The sequence below is a fragment of the Hemitrygon akajei genome, chromosome 7 (genome assembly GCF_048418815.1).
Source record: "Hemitrygon akajei chromosome 7, sHemAka1.3, whole genome shotgun sequence".
NCBI lineage: Eukaryota > Metazoa > Chordata > Chondrichthyes > Myliobatiformes > Dasyatidae > Hemitrygon > Hemitrygon akajei.
In genome coordinates, this window is record NC_133130.1 from 140,667,226 (window position 1) to 140,687,218 (window position 19,993).

A 19,993-nucleotide genomic window follows, 5' to 3' on the forward strand; every position below is an offset into this window, starting at 1 on the left:
AGTACTCTGTACTGAGAGTGTATACATTTAGGATCTATGCACTGAGGAATGTGTATACAGTGAAATGTATAGACTGAGGGTGTGTGCGTACACTGAAGACTGTAGATGAAGGAGTGCGTACAATGAGTGGTGTGTATACTGAAGAATATACACTGAAGGGTATACACTGTGAGCCACTCTATGAGGACTGATACACACTACATGTGGACTAAATTCTTGTTCCTGTTGGCTTGCAGCAATTTCCTGCAATTTTGAATCCAGTCCATGCGAATGGGAAAATGAAACGGACAGTCTTTGCTGGCTGTTTGGCAGTGGGAATGGTTCAAACTCGAGTACCCCGGGCCCGATGTATGATCACACCATCATTCATGGAGGTAAGCTGGAGGTCCCAGCACTGGCTCTTTTATAAGCAATCAAAGAGGCTCTCCAAAGGAGGTTGGAGCAAAAAAGAAAAAAGATTAGTTTATTTGTCTCATGTACATCAAAACACTGAAGCATACGGTGAAAGTGGCATTTGCATCAACAGCCAACGCAGTCCGAGGATGAGCTGGGGTCTGTGACAAGTATCGCCGTGCTTCTGGCTCTAACATTGCATGCTCACAATTTACTAACCCCAACCCGTATGTTTTTGGAAAGTGGGAGGGAACCAGAGTACCCGGAGGAAAGCTACATTGATGGACAAACCCGTTACAGGCAGCACCAGAAATGAGCCCCGTTTGCTGCGTTGTGAAGTGTTATGCTAACCCCTCGCAAACTTATTAGGTAAATTATTTCCATCCTCCCCCTACAAAACTGATCTCACAAGGTAAAATAGCAGTCATGTAAAGGTCTTCCATAAATTAGTACAATATTATCAAAGTAAAGTACTTTCTAGGAAGAGTCATCATAATGTGATAGAATTTAATATTTAATTGCAGAGGGATAAGCAGTTAATTGGTCTTAAAGGCAGGTTCAAAGGTCTAAGGAAAAGTGGAAATGGAAATCAGATGATCAGTCAGTGGAAGAATCGTTTGGAAACAGTTGAATGTTTCCTATTGACAAATGAATAATGCACAGACCGATATCTCCCTGATTAATTATTAATATAAATATGGATTGAGATTGAAAGGAAAGGGCAATGAGGTACAATGAATACTGAGAATGCGGAGAGTTGCAGAAACCATCAAAGCTTAAATAAACCACTGGTAAAGAGATGAAAGTGGGATAAAGGACTTCCCAACCCAAAGCACTGGAGATTGTGGGAGAAGCTATCTAGACTGGTAATATTGGAGAGTCTGGCAGGAGCTGTCTAGACAGGTAATGTTGACATGTTTGGGAGTAGCATTCTATATAGGTAATGTTAGAGGGTCTGGCAGGAACTGCCTAGACAGGTAATATTGGCAAGTCAGGTAGGAGCTGGCTAGACTGGTGTTGTCGAGATTCATTCTGCCCTAGTTAGGATTGCAATGACCTATCTTGCCTCATTTTACCAATGACTCTACTCACCCCATTCTCCGTCCCCTTCCACAAGGTTGAGTTTTGAGCGATTCGGTGAAGTTTCCCTCTTTACTGTCAACCTTCAGAGACAGCATACATTGGACAATAACACTAGTCCACAGCCCACAGGGCAGAACGTATCACCAATCCTGCAGCAGAGGAGGCAGCACAGGACCTTGGTGTCCACAGCAACACTGCTGTGGGGTGTCAGTGCCAACCCACACACCTGGCCCTCACTCTGGCAGCATTTTCCCATCTACAGGTTGGTACTTGTTCGTCAGCCCTGCATCAACAGGAGGCAAAAACACTCATGCACGACTCGTCTCCATCAATCAGACCGCCACCGCCTGTGACCTGTGCTTCTCCTTCTGGTACCACATGTATGGCCCCAGTATCGGTAAGTCACCAGTCATGTCAGTCTCATTTACTTTCAGTGCTTTGTCAACAGATGGTATTCAGATCTGCAGACACTCACTGGGGTACAGTACCCCTCACTGGGATAAAGACTACTGGGGTACTGTATCCCACATACTGACCATCACAGGGATACAGTATCTCACACACTGACCCTCACTGGGATGCAGACCCCCACATACTGACCCTCACTGGAGTACAGACCCCCACATACTGACCCTCACTGGGATACCGTATCTCACAAACTGACCCTCAGTGGGATACAGTATCCCACATACTGACCGTCATGGGTTTACCTCACACTGGCTGTGAATTGGGTTGAAGTTTTATGAATGATGTTCCAGGTTTGTAGGATGGAATTGGTGTGTTCTTGTCAAACGGGGGGAGGGGGTGATTTTCCATTGCTTGTCTTTCCCTCCTCCTCCGCCCCTTCCCCTTCTCAGGGCTCCTGTGCAGGCGCCTGTTGAGCTGTGCGGTCACTGACTGGGAGCCCAGTTTCGTGTCACTCTATGATCTTTTGGCTGATTAAGGGCCCGCGGGCGGCCCCGTTCCTCCACTCGGACCCCGCCGCTCCCGTAGCCCCGGTGACATCTCGCCCTGGCGGATCGGCGAGGCCTGCCCGTCTCCATGGCAACCCGCTCAATCCGTGCCGGCGCGCCGGCCGTGAATCCTGCCCACTGGCGCCCTCTGCAGGCCAACACGCAAAGCGCTGGAGGCGCCCCAGCATCTCCGGAGCAAAGTGGACACGGCACACTGGGTCCCAAAGAGTCTCATCCCGATAATTCAGCTGCCTCGCCCAGTGTGTTTACTCCAGATTATGGGCAAATTCCCTGCCTCAATCTGTAAACTGTCACCTCCCCATCATTCCATAACCTTTTCCCTCAAACCTCCACTCACCCCCACCCATCCCCTTTCAGCTGCACAAGGTGCTCCCCTCTCTGGTACTCTGGACCCCATTGCGAGGGGAGTGCCTGTGACTAAGACTGATCTCCCCCTACAGGGTACCTGAACCTCAAGGCGCGGCAAGAAGGGCAGCCGGAGCAGCTCCTGTGGACCAGGACCGCGACACAAGGTAACGAGTGGAGGCGCGCATCCCACACCATCAGCCCCCAGCTCAAACACTTCCAGGTAACTCACACAGCAGAGAACACGCTGTACGTGTGGGGCGCGGTGCTGAGGGGGTGTCGCGTCGTGTGAGGGCTGGTACTGTGGGAAGGGCAGTATTTAAGGGATTGCTTCTCAGGTTTTGGTTGCATTTCTGCCTTGCGTTCCTGACATACAGGCACCCAGTACGGAGGGAACGTGTCGCTTGGATGACCTGTTGGTGGATTTGCCTCTGGGCCTAGCCAAGACGGCCATTCAGGGGTCCAGGTGGCAGGCAGCCAAAAAATCAAATCAAATTTAACTGTCATGTGAATATAGCCAAATGAGACAGTGTTCCTCCAGGCTGAGGTGCCAAAACATACCCGCATGTTCAAAATAATAAGAAAAAAAGAAAAACACATTTTTAGTCCAGGTCCTGCAATTTGATGGCTCCTGTCTGACTGATTCAACACTGGAGGGCAGCACCAACAGGGGAGCCCACCCCTCCAACAGAGACCAGACGCCATGCTACAAAGCAGGACCAAGTATTGAGGTATAGTCCTCACCATAACCGAGGCAGCACTGCTGTCTCTCCACCACACAAGCAGGCCTGCTGTAATCAATGTCCAACAGCATCTTGCAATCGCAAAAGAAATGTCCAAGACAGTCACTCACAGATTCACTACATGCGGCCTTTGCGTCAACTCAAAGGCACCAACTTCGAGTACCATGGTCTGCACCCAGGTCAGCTCTTCTGAACCCAGTGAGACTTCTCCTGTGGCCCGACACCCTGACGGAAATCCACAGGCCCAAAGGCCTGACTCAACCTCCCCAGGCCCAACGGCCTGACTCAACCTCCCCAGGCCCAAAGGCCTGACTCAACCTCCCCAGGCATATGTTGTGGCTGAAGAACCTGACCCGACTGGCTGTGCGCCGTTACCCTGGGATGTGTGTGGGCTGATGTACTCATGAGGTTTGCTCATGTCCCGGGTACATCCTCTCTTGTGCTTGTTTGGCATATCTTCCAATGTGAAGTCAGTTCACAGAAATAACACTGAGTGAAATTTGACTCCAAGTTATGCAAGCTATTTTTTTCGATTTGGGCGCTGCCTCTTGATTTGCTGCCGGTGGCTAAATACCTCCGCACAACGTCTGCAGCCCCTTTGGTGGAAGTGCCCCGTTGCGCTCATAGGGTCTACAGCAGGGGGTCACCAACCTTTTTTGCACCATGGACCAGTTTAATATTGACAGTATTCTTGCGGACTGGCTGATGGGGTGGGGTGGTATTAAACATGACCAGAATACAGTGATACTCGAAGCGGGTTCCTTATGTCCAGTCTATTCCGCAATTTAGTTTTCGTGTCTATCAGTACTTGCTTCTATCCCTCTTGCTTACGTCTTTTCTGCTCAAAAAACTCAGCGGGTTTGTCTTCAAGTGCAGGTGCTTAGACTCAAGGTGCCGAAGCAGTTTTGAAGGACTCATTGCCTCATTAGACAGCCTCCCAGCCCGAACTCCAGCCTCGAGGCACCGCCTGCCTCCAGACGCCTTGCCCAGGTGCGGCTGTTTGTGGGTGGGGTGAGAGGACAAGGTCAGGGCCGGAGGTCCCCGTGCCGGGGCCGCGGCAGTCACAGTCCAGAGACAGCGACCGACCGAGCGTGGAGTGCGACAGGGTGCCCGCCTGACCCCCCCCACCCCGCAGGATCTATCAGCTGACAAAAGTTTGTCTCGAGGGATGACTCTCAGTAGATCGCAGCGAGGTAGCTGCTCTGCTACTTACGAAACCCTGAGCCCGAATTAGGTCGTCTGCGAATATTTTAGCACCAGATTCCCCACGAACATTCGGTGTGGTAAACAGGTTTAGAGGTGGTGCCCATCTGTCCGCGCTCCGGGCCAATAGCAACGGCACTTCTCGCCAGCCGCGCGAGGCCAACCAGTGACCCCTGGCGCGTGGGTGTCACTGCGTTTAGGTGACTGATGACCTCACGTGCATTCAAGTTCAACGGTGAGCGTGACAGGGAATGAGGAAAGGTGCAGCTGACTCATATCGTTTCCTCGTGGCCCAGTGGTTGGGGATCACTGGTCTACAGCACGGGAACCAATCACCCTTCTGTAGTAACTCCAACTTCCAGCGCTCAGCCGGGGGACTTTTATGCCTTGGCATTCCAGACGTTTACCTCAATGCTGCTGCTGCTGTTGGGGAGGGAGTTCAGGAACCACACCAGGGAGGATGAAGGAAAGGAGGGCGTGCGACTCAGAGGGGATTTTGCAGATCGTGGTGTTCCCGTGTGAGTGCAGGTCTCAGCGCTGGAGTGACCTGGTTGATGAGCTGTGCAGCAGTGGTAGGGGAGGAGGGACGAGGGGGGTGGTTTGATGGAGTGTCAGGCTGCTTTCTTCTGCATGGTGTTGAGCTTCCTGCGAGCTGCACTCACCTGAGGCATCACACGCCTGACCGATGGCTTGGAGACGGCAGCAAAGTCTGGTTCAGCGCGCACAAATGGGTGGGAGAGGAGCTCGGCAAACAAAGATCTGATGTTCCGGGCCGAGAGCCTTCGTCAGGGCTGGAAAGTGAGGAGCTTGTCGGGAGTTACTTACTGAAGGTTGTCCAGCGCTGACCTGCCCTTGTAGTTCGGAACTGATGTGGCTGCTCCAGCTGACTGGTCAATGATGAGCCCTGCAGTGGGGGGAGGATCTCATGGTGGCAGTACCACTGAGCATCAAGAGTAGCTCGCTCGATTCTCTCTTGGAGGAGAGATGGTGGCCTGGCTCTTTTGGTATTTGCCACGTTAGACCATGAGTGAATGTTGCCTCGGACGAGCTAGAGGGATGGGCAGTTTCACTCACTGGCTGGTATATAGTGGATTTGAAGAAAGTTTTCAAAACTGCGGGGGGATCTTGATCAGCTGAGGAAGTGGGCCGAGGGACGGCAAATGCAATTTAATTCGGATAAGAACGTGGCGTTGCGTTTTGAAAAGTCAAATCCGGGTAGGACCTTTACAGTGAATGGCAGGGGCTCTGAGGAGCTTTGTGGAGCAGTGCGACCTTGAAGCACGTTCTCTGAAACAAGGTGCTGAAGAAAGCTTTTGGGAGGCTGGTCTTCACCTCTCAGGGACTGCGGATAATAGCTGGGACTTCATGGTACACAGGACACTGGTGGGAATGCACGTGGAGGATTGTGTTCAGTTTTGGTCGCTCTGTTATAGAAATGATGTTATGAAACCAGAAGGAGTGCAGAAAAGATTACGAAGATTCTGCCAAGACTTGAGAAAGTGATGTATAGTGAGAGGTTAGACAGGCTTGGAATTTATTCCCTAGATGATAGGGGCTTGAGAGGTGATGTTGTAGAGATGTATAAGATCATGAGGGCTACAGATAGGGTGAATGCACTGTCTTTTTCCCAGGATTGGGGAATTGAGAACTAGAGGGCATAGGTTTAAGGTGAGAGGGGAGAGATTTAATAGCACCTTGAAGAGCATTTTTTACACTAAGGGCAGTATCTATGTGGAGTGAGCTGCCAGAGGAAATGGTTGAGACAGGTACAATTACAGCTTTTAAAAGACATTTGGAGGGACTACATGGATTGGAAAGATTTAGAAAGCTCTGGGCCAAATACTGGCAAAGGGACCGGCTTGTATGGGGCAACTTGGTTTGTAGGGACCAGATGGGCTGAAGGGCCTGGTTGCATGTTATGTAACTCAATGAGATCTGCACTGAATTGAATGTTGTGCAATCATCAGTGACCATGCCCACTTCTAACCGTATGATGGAAGGAAGGTGATGAAGCAGCTGAAGATGGTTGGGCCGAGGACACTGGACAGACAGGGGAGGGAAGGAATTCCCGAATTAGCACTCCGTCAGCTGAACTGATTGAAAGCAGGGATCAGCATGGACCAGAATTGACCACAAGATATTGACCCTAAGGTATAGGAGTAGAATTAGGCCATTTAGCCCATTGAGTCTGCTCTGCCATTTCATCATGGCTGATCCAATTTTCCTCTCAGGCCCAATCTCCTACCTTCTCCCCATATCCCTTCATGCCCTGACCAATCATGAATCTATCAAGCTCTGCCTCAAGTATACATAAAGACTTGGCTTCCAAAGCTGCCTGTGACAAAGGATTTCACAGATTCACCACTCTCTGGCTAAAGAAATTCCTCCTCATCTCTGTTCTAAATGGACACACCTCTATTCTAAGGCTGCATCCTCTGGTCTTAAACCCTCCCACCATAGGAAACATCCTCTTCACATCCACTCTATCAAGACCTTTCACCATTCGATAGGTTTCATTGTGGTCACCCCTCATTATTCTGAATTCCAGTGAATACAGGGCCAGAGCCATCAAACGCCCTTCGTATGACAAGCCATTCAATCCTAGAATCATTTTCGTAAACCTTCTTTCAACCTTCTCCAGTTTCAACACATCCTTTCTAAGATGAGGGTCTCAAAACTTCTCACAATATTCCAAGAGAGGCCTCATTAGCGCTTTATAAAGTCTCAACATCACAACCTTGTTTTTATATTCTAATCATCTTGAAATGAATGCTAAAATTGCATTTGCTTTCCTCACCACAGACTCAACCTGCAAATTAACCTTTTGGGAATCTTGCACAAGGACTCGCAAGTCACTTTACACCTCAGTTTTATTTTTGTATTTTCTCTCCATTTAGAAAATAGTCAACCCTTTCATTTCTTCTACCCAAGTGCATGACCGTACACTTCCCAACACTGTCTTCCATCTGCCATTTGGATGAGTGGGTGGCCATTTCGAAGGGAAGGCAGCCAAACTCATTGAGGTATTGGGAAACAAGATAGTGAAATGGAAGTCGGTGCAGTACAGTGAGCAAGGAGTGGGGTTTAGGTTTCAAAGAGTAGGGCTCAGAGTGCAGGGCACGGGGAACTGTGTTGTGGGTTCAAAGCTCAGGGAGCAGGATCAAAGGTTCTGGATCGTGGTTGCAGGGATGAAGGGGCCAAGGCATCAACGTGTCAATAATATCACTCATAGTAAGACTAATGTTGATCCTTGACAAGCTCACTGGCCCCCATTAGGCCTGTGGTTACTCCAAAGTGTATCTGCAACCCACAGGCAAGGCTGGGGTCCAGGAGTTGGGCTGATGGGATTTCTCCCCTAACACCCAACCTGATTGGACAGGCCAAATGGACTGTTTCAGTGCTGGGACAATTCTGTGATGGTGTTCATTGGCTGAGATTATCAGTGCTCAGACACTGAGCTGACCTCTTGAAGAAGTCTCTGAGCAGCTTATAACCTGTCAAACCAGAGGAGCCGACACACTTGACCTCTATTATAACACCTTGACATCCCTTTGGAAAGTCTGATCACCTGGCTGTATTGTAACTCCCAGCGTACAGGCAGAGACTAAAGACCACAGCACTGGTGGTGAGGACCAAGAAGGTATGGAGGAGTGCTTACAGGACTACTTTGAGTTGGTGGATTGGACAATATTCAGGGATTCATCTTCAAATCTGAATGAATACGCCACAATTGTCATCAGGATCTGTGTGGATAAAAGTGCGCCTTCGTGGATGACCCAGGAAGTTTGTTGTTTGCTGTCCTGCTGAAGGGTTTCGGCCTGAAACGTCGACTGTACAGTTTTCCATAGATGCTGCCTGGCCTGCTGAGTGTTGCTCGTATTTCCAGCATCTGCAGATTTTCTCTTGTTTGTTGTTTGCTGAGGGCTGGTGATCCAGGTGTGACCTGCGGAAGTCTATTTTAAGAGTGAATAAAAAGTTATTCTATTTGAAGCTGGAGACAGAGTCAATACTCTCTGCAAGGCTCTGGCAGGCCCTGCAGGTCACTACTCCTGCAAGGTAAAAGCTAACATCTTGAATGGCTGTGATGCTTCACTGCCAGATGAGCTGAATGCCTTTTATGCACACTTTGAAAGGGAGAATAAATCCACACCTGTGTGAATCCCCAGAGCATCTGGTGACCCCATGATCCCTGTCTCTGAGGCCAATGTTAGAACATCTTTCATGAGGTGGGACCCTTACAAGGCATTAAGCCCTGGTGGTGTACCTGGTGTAGCACTGAAAACTTGTGCCAAACAATTGGTGTGAGTGTTCAAGGACATCTTCAATCTCTCGCTGCTGCAGTCGGGGGTTCCTACCTGCATCATACCAATGCCCAAGAGCAGGGTGAGCTGCCAACGACCCTTGTCCAGTGGAACTCATATCCACTGTGATGAACAGTTTTCAGAGGTTTGTCGTGGCCAGAATCGATTCCTGCCTAAGCAAGGACCTGAAGCTGTTTCAGTTTGCCTATCACCACAATAGGTCTACAGTAGATGCACCCTCACTGGCTCTCCACTCTGCCTCAAATCACCTGGGCAATAGTAATACCTCTGTCAGGCTGATGTTTATTGATTACAGCGCAGTGTTCAGCACCATCATACCCTCAGTGTTAATGAACAAGTTCCATGATCTGGGCCTCCATTCTTCCCTCTGCAGTTGGATCTTTGACTTCTGCACCGGGAGACCACATTCTGTGTGGATCAGAAATAAGATCTCCTCTTTGCTGACAATCAACACTGGCACACCTCAAGGATGCATGTTTAGCGCACTGCTCTACTCTGTCTACACCCATAACTGCATGGCTGGGCACAGCTTAACCACCATCTATAAATTTGCCAATGACACAACCACAATTGGCATAATTTCAGATGATGGTGAGGAGGCAAACAGGAGTGAGATAGGTCAGCTGGTTGAGTGGTGTCGCAACAAAAACCTTGCACTAGGCATCAGTAAGACCAAGGAACTGATAGAGAACTTCAGGAAGCGGAAGTCGAGGAAACATACACCAGTCCTCATCGAGGGATCAGCAGTGGAAAGGGTGAGCAGTATCAAGTGTCTGGGTGTCAACATTGTGAAGATCTATCCTGGGCCCAACATATTGATGGAACTGCAAAGAAGGCTCAACAGCTGCAATATTTCATTAGGAACTCAAGGAGCCTTGGTACGTCACCAAAGACTCTTGCAAATTTCCATAGATGTACTGTGGAGAGCATTCTAACTGGTTGCATCACCGCCTGAGATGGAGAGGCTACTGACCAGGACAGGAAAAAGCTGCAGAAATTTGCAAGCTTAGCCAGCTCCATTGTGGGCACGAGCTACCATAGCATCAATAACATCTTCAGAAGGTGTTGCTTCAAAAATGTCATGATGGACCCTCATCACCCCTCGTCTTGTTGCTACCCTGAAGGAGGACGTACAGGATCCTGAAGACACACACTCAACGTTTTAGAAACAGCTTCTTCCCCTCCAACATCAGACTTCTGAATGGACAATAAACCCATGAACACCAACTCACTAATTTTTTTCTTTTTTTATGTTCTCCTTTTGAAATGCTGATTTAATTTTTTTATCCCTGTATCCCTTCATACCCTGACCAATCAAGAATCTATCAAGCTCTGCCTTAAGTATACATAAAGGCTTAGCCTCCAAAGCTGCCTGTGACAAAGAATTTCACAGATTCACCACTCTCTGGCTAAAGAAATTCCTCCTCATCTCTGTTCTAAATGGACACACCTCAATTCTGAGGCTGCATCCTCTGATCTTAAACTCTCCCACCATAGGAAACATCCTCTTCACATCCACTCTATCAAGACCTTTCACCATTCGATAGGTTTCAATGCGGTCACCCCTCATTATTCTGAATTCCAGTGAATACAGGCCTAGAGCCATCAAACGCCCTTCCTATGACAAGCCATTCAATCCTGGAATCATTTTTGTAAACCTTCTTTCAACCTTCTCCAGTTTCAACACATCCTTTCTAAGATGAGGGTCTCAAAACTTCTCACAATATTCCAAGAGAGGCCTCATTAGTGCTTTATAAAGTCTCAACATTACATCCTTGTTTTTATATTCTAATCATCTTGAAATGAATGCTAAAATTGCATTTGCTTTCCTCACCACAGACTCAACCTGCAAATTAGCCTTTTGGGAATCTTGCACAAGGACTCCCAAGTCACTTTACACCTCAGTTTTATTTTTGTATTTTCTCTCCATTTATAAAGTATTCAACCCTTTCATTTCTTCTACCCAAGTGCATGACCATACACTTCCCAACACTGTCTTCCTTCTGCCGTTTGGATGAGTGGGTGGCCATTTCGAAGGGAAGACAGCCAAACTCATTGAGGTATTGGGAAACAAGATAGTGAAATGGAAGTCAGTGCAGTACTGACTATATATATATATATATCTGATTGTAATTTATGGTTTTTCTTTTATTATGGTGCATTGCAAACAAAACATTACACACCATACTCCAGTGACACTACAGCTGATTCTGATTCTGTTTCCTGGGGCTGCAGCTGATATTTGAAGCGAGCCTGACCGAGGGAGAAGCGGATATCGCTATCGATGACATCAGTGTTGTGGGAGGGGCCTGTGAGCCCCAGCAGATATGCAACTTTGAAGCCGACTTCTGTGAGTTCACCTTCACAGGGTTACAGACCTGGCAGCGAGAGCGGGGAGGCTCTCCGAACAGCACCGACAGGCCGACCAGCGATATCACCAAGGAAACGGAGCAAGGTGACAGCGCTGAATTCACCTATGCTCAGCTTCCACATCAACAACACTTCATGTCCTGAACGGAGGCTGAGAGTTGGTAGTGTCTTTGTCTGTCAAACAGTGGGACATGCACTGTGCTTGCAGTGAGATTGTGGGGTACGCAGACACATGGCCCTAGTACTGGGATGGTGGAACACACACCGTCCTTGCCCTGGGACATTGGGAAACACAGTGTCCTTGCCCTGGGACATTGGGAAACACAGTGTCCATGCCCTGGGATATTGGAACACACACCGTCCTTGCCCTGGGTCATTGGGAAACACAGTGTCCTTGCCCTGGGACATTGGAACGCACACCGTCCTTGCCCTGGGACATTGAGAAACACACCATCCTTGCCCTGGGACATTGGGAAACACAGTGTCCTTGCCCTGGGACATTGGGAAACACAGTGTCCATGCCCTGGGATATTGGAACACACACTGTCCTTGCCCTGGGATATTGGGAAACACAGTGTCCATGCCCTGGGACATTGGAACACACACCGTCCTTGCCCTGGGACATTGGGAAACACAGTGTCCTTGCCCTGGGATATTGGGAAACACAGTGTCCATGCCCTGGGACATTGGGAAACACAGTGTCCTTGCCCTGGGACATTGGGAAACACAGTGTCCATGCCCTGGGATATTGGAACACACACTGTCCTTGCCCTGGGATATTGGAACACACACCGTCCTTGCCCTGGGACATTAGGAAACACAGTGTCCTTGCCCTGGGACATTGGGAAACACACTGTCCTTGCCCTGGGACATTGGGAAACACAGTGTCCTTGCCCTGGGACATTGGGAAACACAGTGTCCATGCCCTGGGACATTGGGAAACACAGTGTCCATGCCCTGGGACATTGGGAAACACAGTGTCCTTGCCCTGGGACATTGGGAAACACACCGTCCTTGCCCTGGGACATTGGGAAACACACCGTCCTTGCCCTGGGACATTGGGAAACACACCGTCCTTGCCCTGGGACATTGAGAAACACACCATCCTTGCACTGGGTGATTGGAACACACACCGTCCTTGCCCTGGGATATTGGAACACACACCGTCCTTGCCCTGGGACATTGGGAAACCCAGTGTCCTGGCTCTGGGACATTGGGAAACACACTGTCCTTGCCCTGGGACATTGGGAAACACACCGTCCTTGCCCTGGGACATTGGGAAACACAGTGTCCTTGCCCTGGGTGATTGGAACACACACTGTCCTTGCCCTGGGTCATTGGGAAACACAGTGTCCTTGCCCTGGGATATTGGAACACACACTGTCCTTGCCCTGGGACATTGGGAAACACACCGTCCTTGCCCTGGGATATTGGAACACACACCGTCCTTGCCCTGGGACATTGGGAAACACAGTGTCCTTGCCCTGGGACATTGGGAAACACAGTGTCCTTGCCCTGGGACATTGGGAAACACACCGTCCTTGCCCTGGGACATTGGAACACACACCGTCCTTGCCCTGGGACATTGGGAAACACACCGTCCTTGCCCTGGGACATTGAGAAACACACCGTCATTGCACTGGGACATTGGGAAACACACCCTCCTTGCACTGGGACATTGAGAAACACACCGTCCTTGCACTGGGACATTGAGAAACACACCGTCCTTGCCCTGGGACATTGGGAAACACACTGTCCTTGCACTGGGTGATTGGAACACACACCATCCTTGCCCTGGGACATTGGGAAACACACTGTTCTTGCACTGGGACATTGGGAAACACACCGTCCTTGCACTGGGACATTGAGAAACACACCGTCCTTGCACTGGGACATTGGGAAACACACCGTCCTTGCACTGGGACATTGAGAAACACACCGTCCTTGCCCTGGGACATTGGGAAACACACCGTCCTTGCACTGGGACATTGAGAAACACACCGTCCTTGCACTGGGACATTGGGAAACACACCGTCCTTGCACTGGGATATTGAGAAACACACCGTCCTTGCACTGGGACATTGGGAAACACACCGTCCTTGCACTGGGACATTGGGAAACACACCGTCCTTGCACTGGGACATTGGGAAACACACCGTCCTTGCACTGGGACATTGAGAAACACACCGTCCTTGCACTGGGTGATTGGAACACACACCATCCTTGCCCTGGGACATTGGGAAACACACTGTCCTTGCACTGGGACATTGGGAAACACACCGTCCTTGCACTGGGACATTGGGAAACACACCGTCCTTGCACTGGGACATTGGGAAACACAGTGTCCTTGCCCTGGGTCATTGGGACACACACCGTCCTTGCACTGGGACATTGAGAAACACACCGTCCTTGCACTGGGTGATTGGAACACACACTGTCATTGCCCTGGGACATTGGAACACTCACCATCCTTGCCCTGGGATATTGGTACTCACCATCCTTGCCCTGGGACATTGGGAAACACACTGTCCTTGCCCTGGGTCATTGGGACACACCATCCTTGCACCGGGTTGTGAGATGCACAGTGTCTTTGCACTGGGACAGTGGGCACACAGTGTCCTCAAACTGGAATAGTGGGATATACACTGGATGCATAGTGGGGGAAACCACTGTTCTCGCACTGAGACAAGGGGTACACGCTGTTTTCACTCTGGGATAGAGAGGCACACACTGTCCTGGCACTGAGATGGGGGGGGGAGGGTGCACTGTTTTCTCACTGGGACAATGGAGTATACACTGTCCTTGCACTAGACAGTGGGAAACGCACCATGCTCACACTAGGCCACACAGTGAACCTGCAGTGGAACACATACTGTCCTCACACTTGCAGTTGGAAACACACTGTCATCACTCTGGAGCAGTGGGACGCATGCTGTTCCAATATTTGGATGCACATAGTCCTCATACTGGGACAGTGGAACACAGACTCTTCCCACACACTGGGACAGTGGGAGGCGGGCTGTTGCCATGTACTGGGACAGTGGGACAGAGGCGGTCCCCACACATGGGGACAGAGGCCGTTCCATACTCTGGGACAGTGGATTGCTGGTGTATTTCCATATCAAATGAAAGCAGCTTGGTGGGGAATCATCTGGCGGTGGTGTTGCCTTATTCTGGCTGCCCTTGTCCCTCTTGGTGTTAAGGTTGGAAGGTGCTGCGGGAGTGGTTAACTGCTCCAGTGTAGAGGGCACACTCTATGCCACTGATAGGTGGCAGGGGTGGGGTTGGGGGCTGAATGGATAGCATGGGGGCTGCACTGCCTGTCAAGGGGATTTTTTGTTCCGGGTTGGACGTATCTCACCCGGATGGACGGAGATTGCTCCATCACACTCCCGACCCATGATTGGTCAGTGGTGAGACGGCGTTGTGGTTTGGGGGCAGGAAGCCATTTGGTGACCAGCTCTGGTAGTCAGGGCATGTGTATGGTTGGTTAATCAGACGTGGGTGTTCGGTTCTGTCGTTGCAGGATTCTACATGCTGGCTAACACCAGTCAGCAGATGCTCCCAAGTGGCCAGGCATTGGTCCTGGTGTCACCGCCCCAAGCACCGCGAGACATAGTTTGCCTGCAGTTCTGGGTGCAGGCGAACGTCAGGAATTCAGGTAATGGCAGTGTGTCCAACCCCCAGTCTCGCTGCGATTGCACCACAGCCCAGTGCCTCTCCACCGCTCCTCGCCGGTCCCTGCCTGTGACCCCAACCCGCACTCCGAGTGTGTCCTTCTTCACAGCACTGGTTGGTGCAGGAAATCCAGCGCTGGGTCTTGGTGCGAGAGGTGGCAGAGATTTGAGGTTTGGTCACTGAGGGGGCTGTCTCAAACCAGCCCTCTCAAATCCTGGCCGCCATCCCTGGATTGGAGCCTGCATCCCAACTGTGGGAGATGTTGGCATGGCTTGGTCACCCTTACAATCCATCCAGAGGTGGTCAAGGAGTACCCTGGGAGGTGGCCAGCCACCTTCTCCCACTTCAATTGGCCAAGGGCTTCCCTGGTCCCATTCCCAGGGTTACTTTGCTCAGTGGCTTCACCTCACCCAGGACTCGGAGTGTTCGGAGACCAATCTCTGTGTTCTTGCCCATGTCACTCCACTGCGCCCAGGGATGGGCTAGCAGCTGTCTGAGGGGCCCTGGTCAGGTGGCTGAGGTTGGCCCAAGTGCCACACAGCAGGAGGTGAAGAAGTGCCTGAATGCCCAACTTCTGGGCTGTGGGGGGGGGGGGGGGTGATGGAGGGGGAGACAAGGGAGGGCAGGTTTAGGGTAGGGTGTCACTGAGGGTGGATGCAGGGATTGGGGAGTGTGCGGGAAGGGTAGGGGTGGGGTTTGAGGAGTGAGTGAAGACAGTGCGTTTGGGGAAATGTGGTGGGTGGTGCATTCAGGATGCAGTGTGGGGTAGAACTGTCTAATGGATATGGAGATTGTAAATTGAGAGATGGGGAGTCCGGAAGAACCGCAGGGGGACTTGACCTGAGGCTTGGACAGCACCTGCCATAGCTGTCCCAAGATGGGATGGGAGAGTGGGTTGGGGTCGAGTTCTCTCCAGATGACGGTGGGGGGGGGGGGGTGGAATCTCCTGAGCCTATTCTTCCTGGCCACTGTTGACACACAGACCCAGAACACATGCTTCACTGGGCAATTACACAACAACGTCACAGTCCCTTCCTATACTGACCCCATGCAATTTCTTAAATAATGGGGCTAGGTTAGAGCAACTCACTAAACAAATTGTTGGACTGGGTTGTTACTGTTTCTGCATGAAAATTTGGCTTTGCACGCCGCACCGATTATTCCACTACAATGCACTGAGGTGGTACAAGGAAAACCCCTGGCAGAATGCAAAGTGAAGTGCAACAGTTACTGCTAACACCAAGCAGATGGGTTTGCAAGTTCTCTGGTGTTAGCTAGTTAAGGGGAAGCTGGCTCTAAGAGAGTGCGGCAGCAGGCAATGATCGGGAACCATTCTGACAGTGAACCTGTGACTGGGCTTGTTCATGGGTTTAGGCATCTGTCCATTGCAAAGGGGCAACGATTCAACACATAAGAGGGTTGGTCTGCAAGTTGATTAAAAGTATTCTCTAAACTTGGAGTCGATTTGGACAGTGCACCTGGCACATCAAGACTCTAGCCCTGCGTGTACCACAGACAGCATCTCCTCATTGTTAGCTGAGACCGTGCACACTGAGCAAAGCTTCCTCTACACTGTCCCATCATACACCCGGAGGACAGGGGCAGAGGGTTAGTCAGAGTGAATCTCCTACACTGTCTTGTCACACGCTCCCAGGGCTAGTGTTAGACACAGAGAGAATGAAGCTCCCTCTACATTCTCCCATCACACACTCCCAGGATTAGATACAAAGTGAAGCTTCCTCCACATTGTCCTGAGACACGCTCATAGGACAATGGCAGAGGGTCAGCCACAGAGTGAAACCCCTTCTCTGCACTGTTCAGCACATACCCCACCCCCCTGGGCTGAAGGGTTAGAACAAATTCCTCCCTGAAAAGTCCAAACAGGTGTTCCCAGGGCAGAACAGGTTAACTGGGCAACTGTAAAAGAAGGTTAAGAGAAAACAAAAGCAGGTTAGATACAGGTTCACTGTCAGCGCAGGTTCAATACAATAAATCACCCCATACTCTCTCCTGGCACCCATTCTCACGGCAGAGAAAGTTAGAACTTAATTTTGATTAGATTAGATTGAAGCTCCCTTTACACTGTTCTCCCAATACTCCTGGTGCACAAGACGAAGATTTGTTACAGAGCTAAGCTCCCTCTGCGTTGCTCATTCTGGCCTCCCCCTGTAACAAACAGGTACTTTGAACGTCTATGTGGAAGAGGACTCACTGGGGAAGAGGCTGATCTGGAGTAACGTGATAGCCCCACTAATGACATGGAGGCTGGGCAGAGCCAACATACAAACAGATCACACTTGGAAGGTAACGGATCAGGCAGCTTGTGCCCTGACCTTGTCACTGACTGATTTTTTGAAGGGGGGGTTGCTGGTTGAGTTGTAACTCTGGGACCGGTCATACTTTGGATGAATATCGTCACTCTGTGGGTTTGCTGTTACTCGATGGGAATGATGTTATTGGGGAGTGGTGAACTTGGTGAGAGTGGTATTGCGCGGAGACGTGTTACTGGGATGACTGATGCTCTATCTATGTAGCTGGTGTTTGAAGCGGTCGGCGGAGGAGCAGACTTGTCGTACATTGCCATTGATGACGTGATGCTGTTGCACACCCAGTGTCCCCGGATGGGTGAGTGATGGATGGAGTGCTGAGACGAGCTGGAGACGTGCTCCCTTACACCTCTTCATCTCCACACTGTGCCAGTGGCAGGCCCAAACAACCTTAACTCTTCCTGCCTAGGCCTCTTGGATCTGCAGCCCATTCCCACACTGGCTCCCCGCCTCTCAAGAGCATTGCTGGGAGATGGCAGTAGAGAGATTGGACCCGCATACACACAGCCAGGGTGGGTGGGGTGGCAACACACAGGGGCTTCCCCAGACCTATGCCATGACAACTGATGTGTGGCCCCACCTCAACCTAGGAACATAAACACTGATGGCGTGTTGTGGGGGGTGGGCATGCTTGGGGTGGGTGGGTTAATCTATTGAAGGCAATGGATCATCACAGCCAATTCATGATGATGCCAGTAGCCCTAGTGGGCACTGCTGGGGACTGACACTGGACTAGGCTTCTTGGTAGGGGAGAGAGATGTGATCAGTGGTCAGCAGAAGAGACCCTAGGTCAGTGGTCAATATGAGGGACACAGGGTCAGATGTCAGTAGGAGGTAGACATTAGGTCAGTGGAAAAGAGACCCGGTGGTCAGTGCGAAAGAGATTGGGTCGGTGGTCAGTGGGAGAGAGACTGGGTCAGTGGTCAGTGGGAGAGAGACTGGGTCGGTGGTCAATGGGAGAGACTCTGAGTCACTGGTCAGTGGGAGAGAGACTAGGTCAGTGGGAGAGAGACTGGGTCAGTGGTCAGTGGGAGAGAGACTGGGTTGGTGGTCAGTGGGAGAGAGACGGTCAATGGGAGAGACTCTGAGTCACTGGTCAGTGGGAGAGAGACTAGGTCAGTGGGAGAGAGACTGGGTGGGTGGTCAGTGGGAGAGAGACTGGGTCAGTGGTCAGTGGGAGAGAGACTGGGTCGGTGGTCAGTGGGTGGTCAGTGGTCGGTGGGAGAGAGTCTGGGTTGGTGGTCAGTGGGTGGTCAGAGGTCGGTGGGTGAGAGACTGGGTGGGTGGTCAGTGGGAGGTCAGTGGTTGGTGGGAGAGAGACTGGGTCAGTGGGAGGTCAGTGGGAGAGAGACTGGGTCAGTGGGAGAGAGACTGGGTGGGTGGTCAGTGGGAGAGAGACTGGGCCAGTGGGAGAGAGACTGGGTGGGTGGTCAGTGGGAGGTCAGTGGGAGAGAGACTGGGTCAGTGGTCAGTGGGAGAGAGACTGGGTCGGTGGTCAATGGGAGAGAGACTGGGTGGGTGGTCAGTGGTTGGTGGGAGAGAGACTGGGTCGGTGGTCAGTGGGAGAGAGACTGGGTCAGTGGTCAGTGGGAGAGAGACTGGGCCAGTGGGAGGTCAGTGGGAGAGAGACTGGGTGGGTGGTCAGTGGGAGGTCAGTGGGAGAGAGACTGGGTCGGTGGTCAGTGGGAGAGAGACTGGGTGGGTGGTCAGTGGGAGAGAGACTGGGTGGGTGGTCAGTGGTTGGTGGGAGAGAGACTGGGTCAGTGGTCAGTGGGAGAGAGACTGGGTCGGTGGTCAGTGGGAGAGAGACTGGGTCGGTGGTTAGTGGGAGAGAGACTGGGTCAGTGGTCAGTGGGAGAGAGACTGGGTCGGTGGTCAGTGGGAGAGAGACTGGGTCAGTGGTCAGTGGGAGAGAGACTGGGTGGGTGGTCAGTGGGAGGTCAGTGGGAGAGAGACTGGGTGGGTGGTCAGTGGGAGAGAGTGGGTCAGTGGGAGAGAGACTGGGTGGGTGGTCAGTGGGAGGTCAGTGGGAGAGAGACTGGGTGGGTGGTCAGTGGGAGGTCAGTGGGAGAGAGACTGGGTCAGTGGTCAGTGGGAGAGAGACTGGGTCGGTGGTCAGTGGGAGGTCAGTGGTTGATGGGAGAGGGACTGGGTCAGTGGGAGGTCAGTGGTTGGTGGGAGAGAGACACTGGGTCAGTGGTCAGTGGGAGAGAGACTGGGTGGGTGGTCAGTGGTTGGTGGGAGAGAGACTGGGTGGGTGGTCAGTGGTTGGTGGGAGAGAGACTGGGTCGGTGGTCAGTGGGAGAGAGACTGGGTCGGTGGGAGAGAGACTGGGTCGGTGGTCAGTGGGAGAGAGACTGAGTGGGTGGTCAGTGGGAGGTCAGTGGGAGAGAGACTGGGTGGGTGGTCAGTGGGAGAGAGACTGGGTCAGTGGACAGTGGGAGAGAGACTGGGTCAGTGGGAGAGAGAGTGGGTCGGTGGGAGAGAGACTGAGTGGGTGGTCAGTGGGAGGTCAGTGGGAGAGAGACTGGGTGGGTGGTCAGTGGGAGGTCAGT

The 19,993-nt window shown here is 51.4% G+C and overlaps 1 protein-coding gene across 1 annotated transcript in view; it reads left to right on the forward strand.

Moving 5' to 3' along the window:
- mamdc4 (MAM domain containing 4) overlaps positions 1–19,993 on the forward strand; it is a 59,291-nt gene that overhangs the window by 17,649 nt on the left and 21,649 nt on the right. The window contains exons 2-8 of the mRNA XM_073052125.1: positions 237–374; positions 1,739–1,873; positions 2,891–3,018; positions 11,299–11,518; positions 14,960–15,094; positions 17,291–17,415; positions 17,646–17,736. Of these exons, the coding sequence (XP_072908226.1) occupies positions 237–374; positions 1,739–1,873; positions 2,891–3,018; positions 11,299–11,518; positions 14,960–15,094; positions 17,291–17,415; positions 17,646–17,736 (972 nt within the window). The remainder of the gene's footprint in view (positions 1–236; positions 375–1,738; positions 1,874–2,890; positions 3,019–11,298; positions 11,519–14,959; positions 15,095–17,290; positions 17,416–17,645; positions 17,737–19,993) is intronic.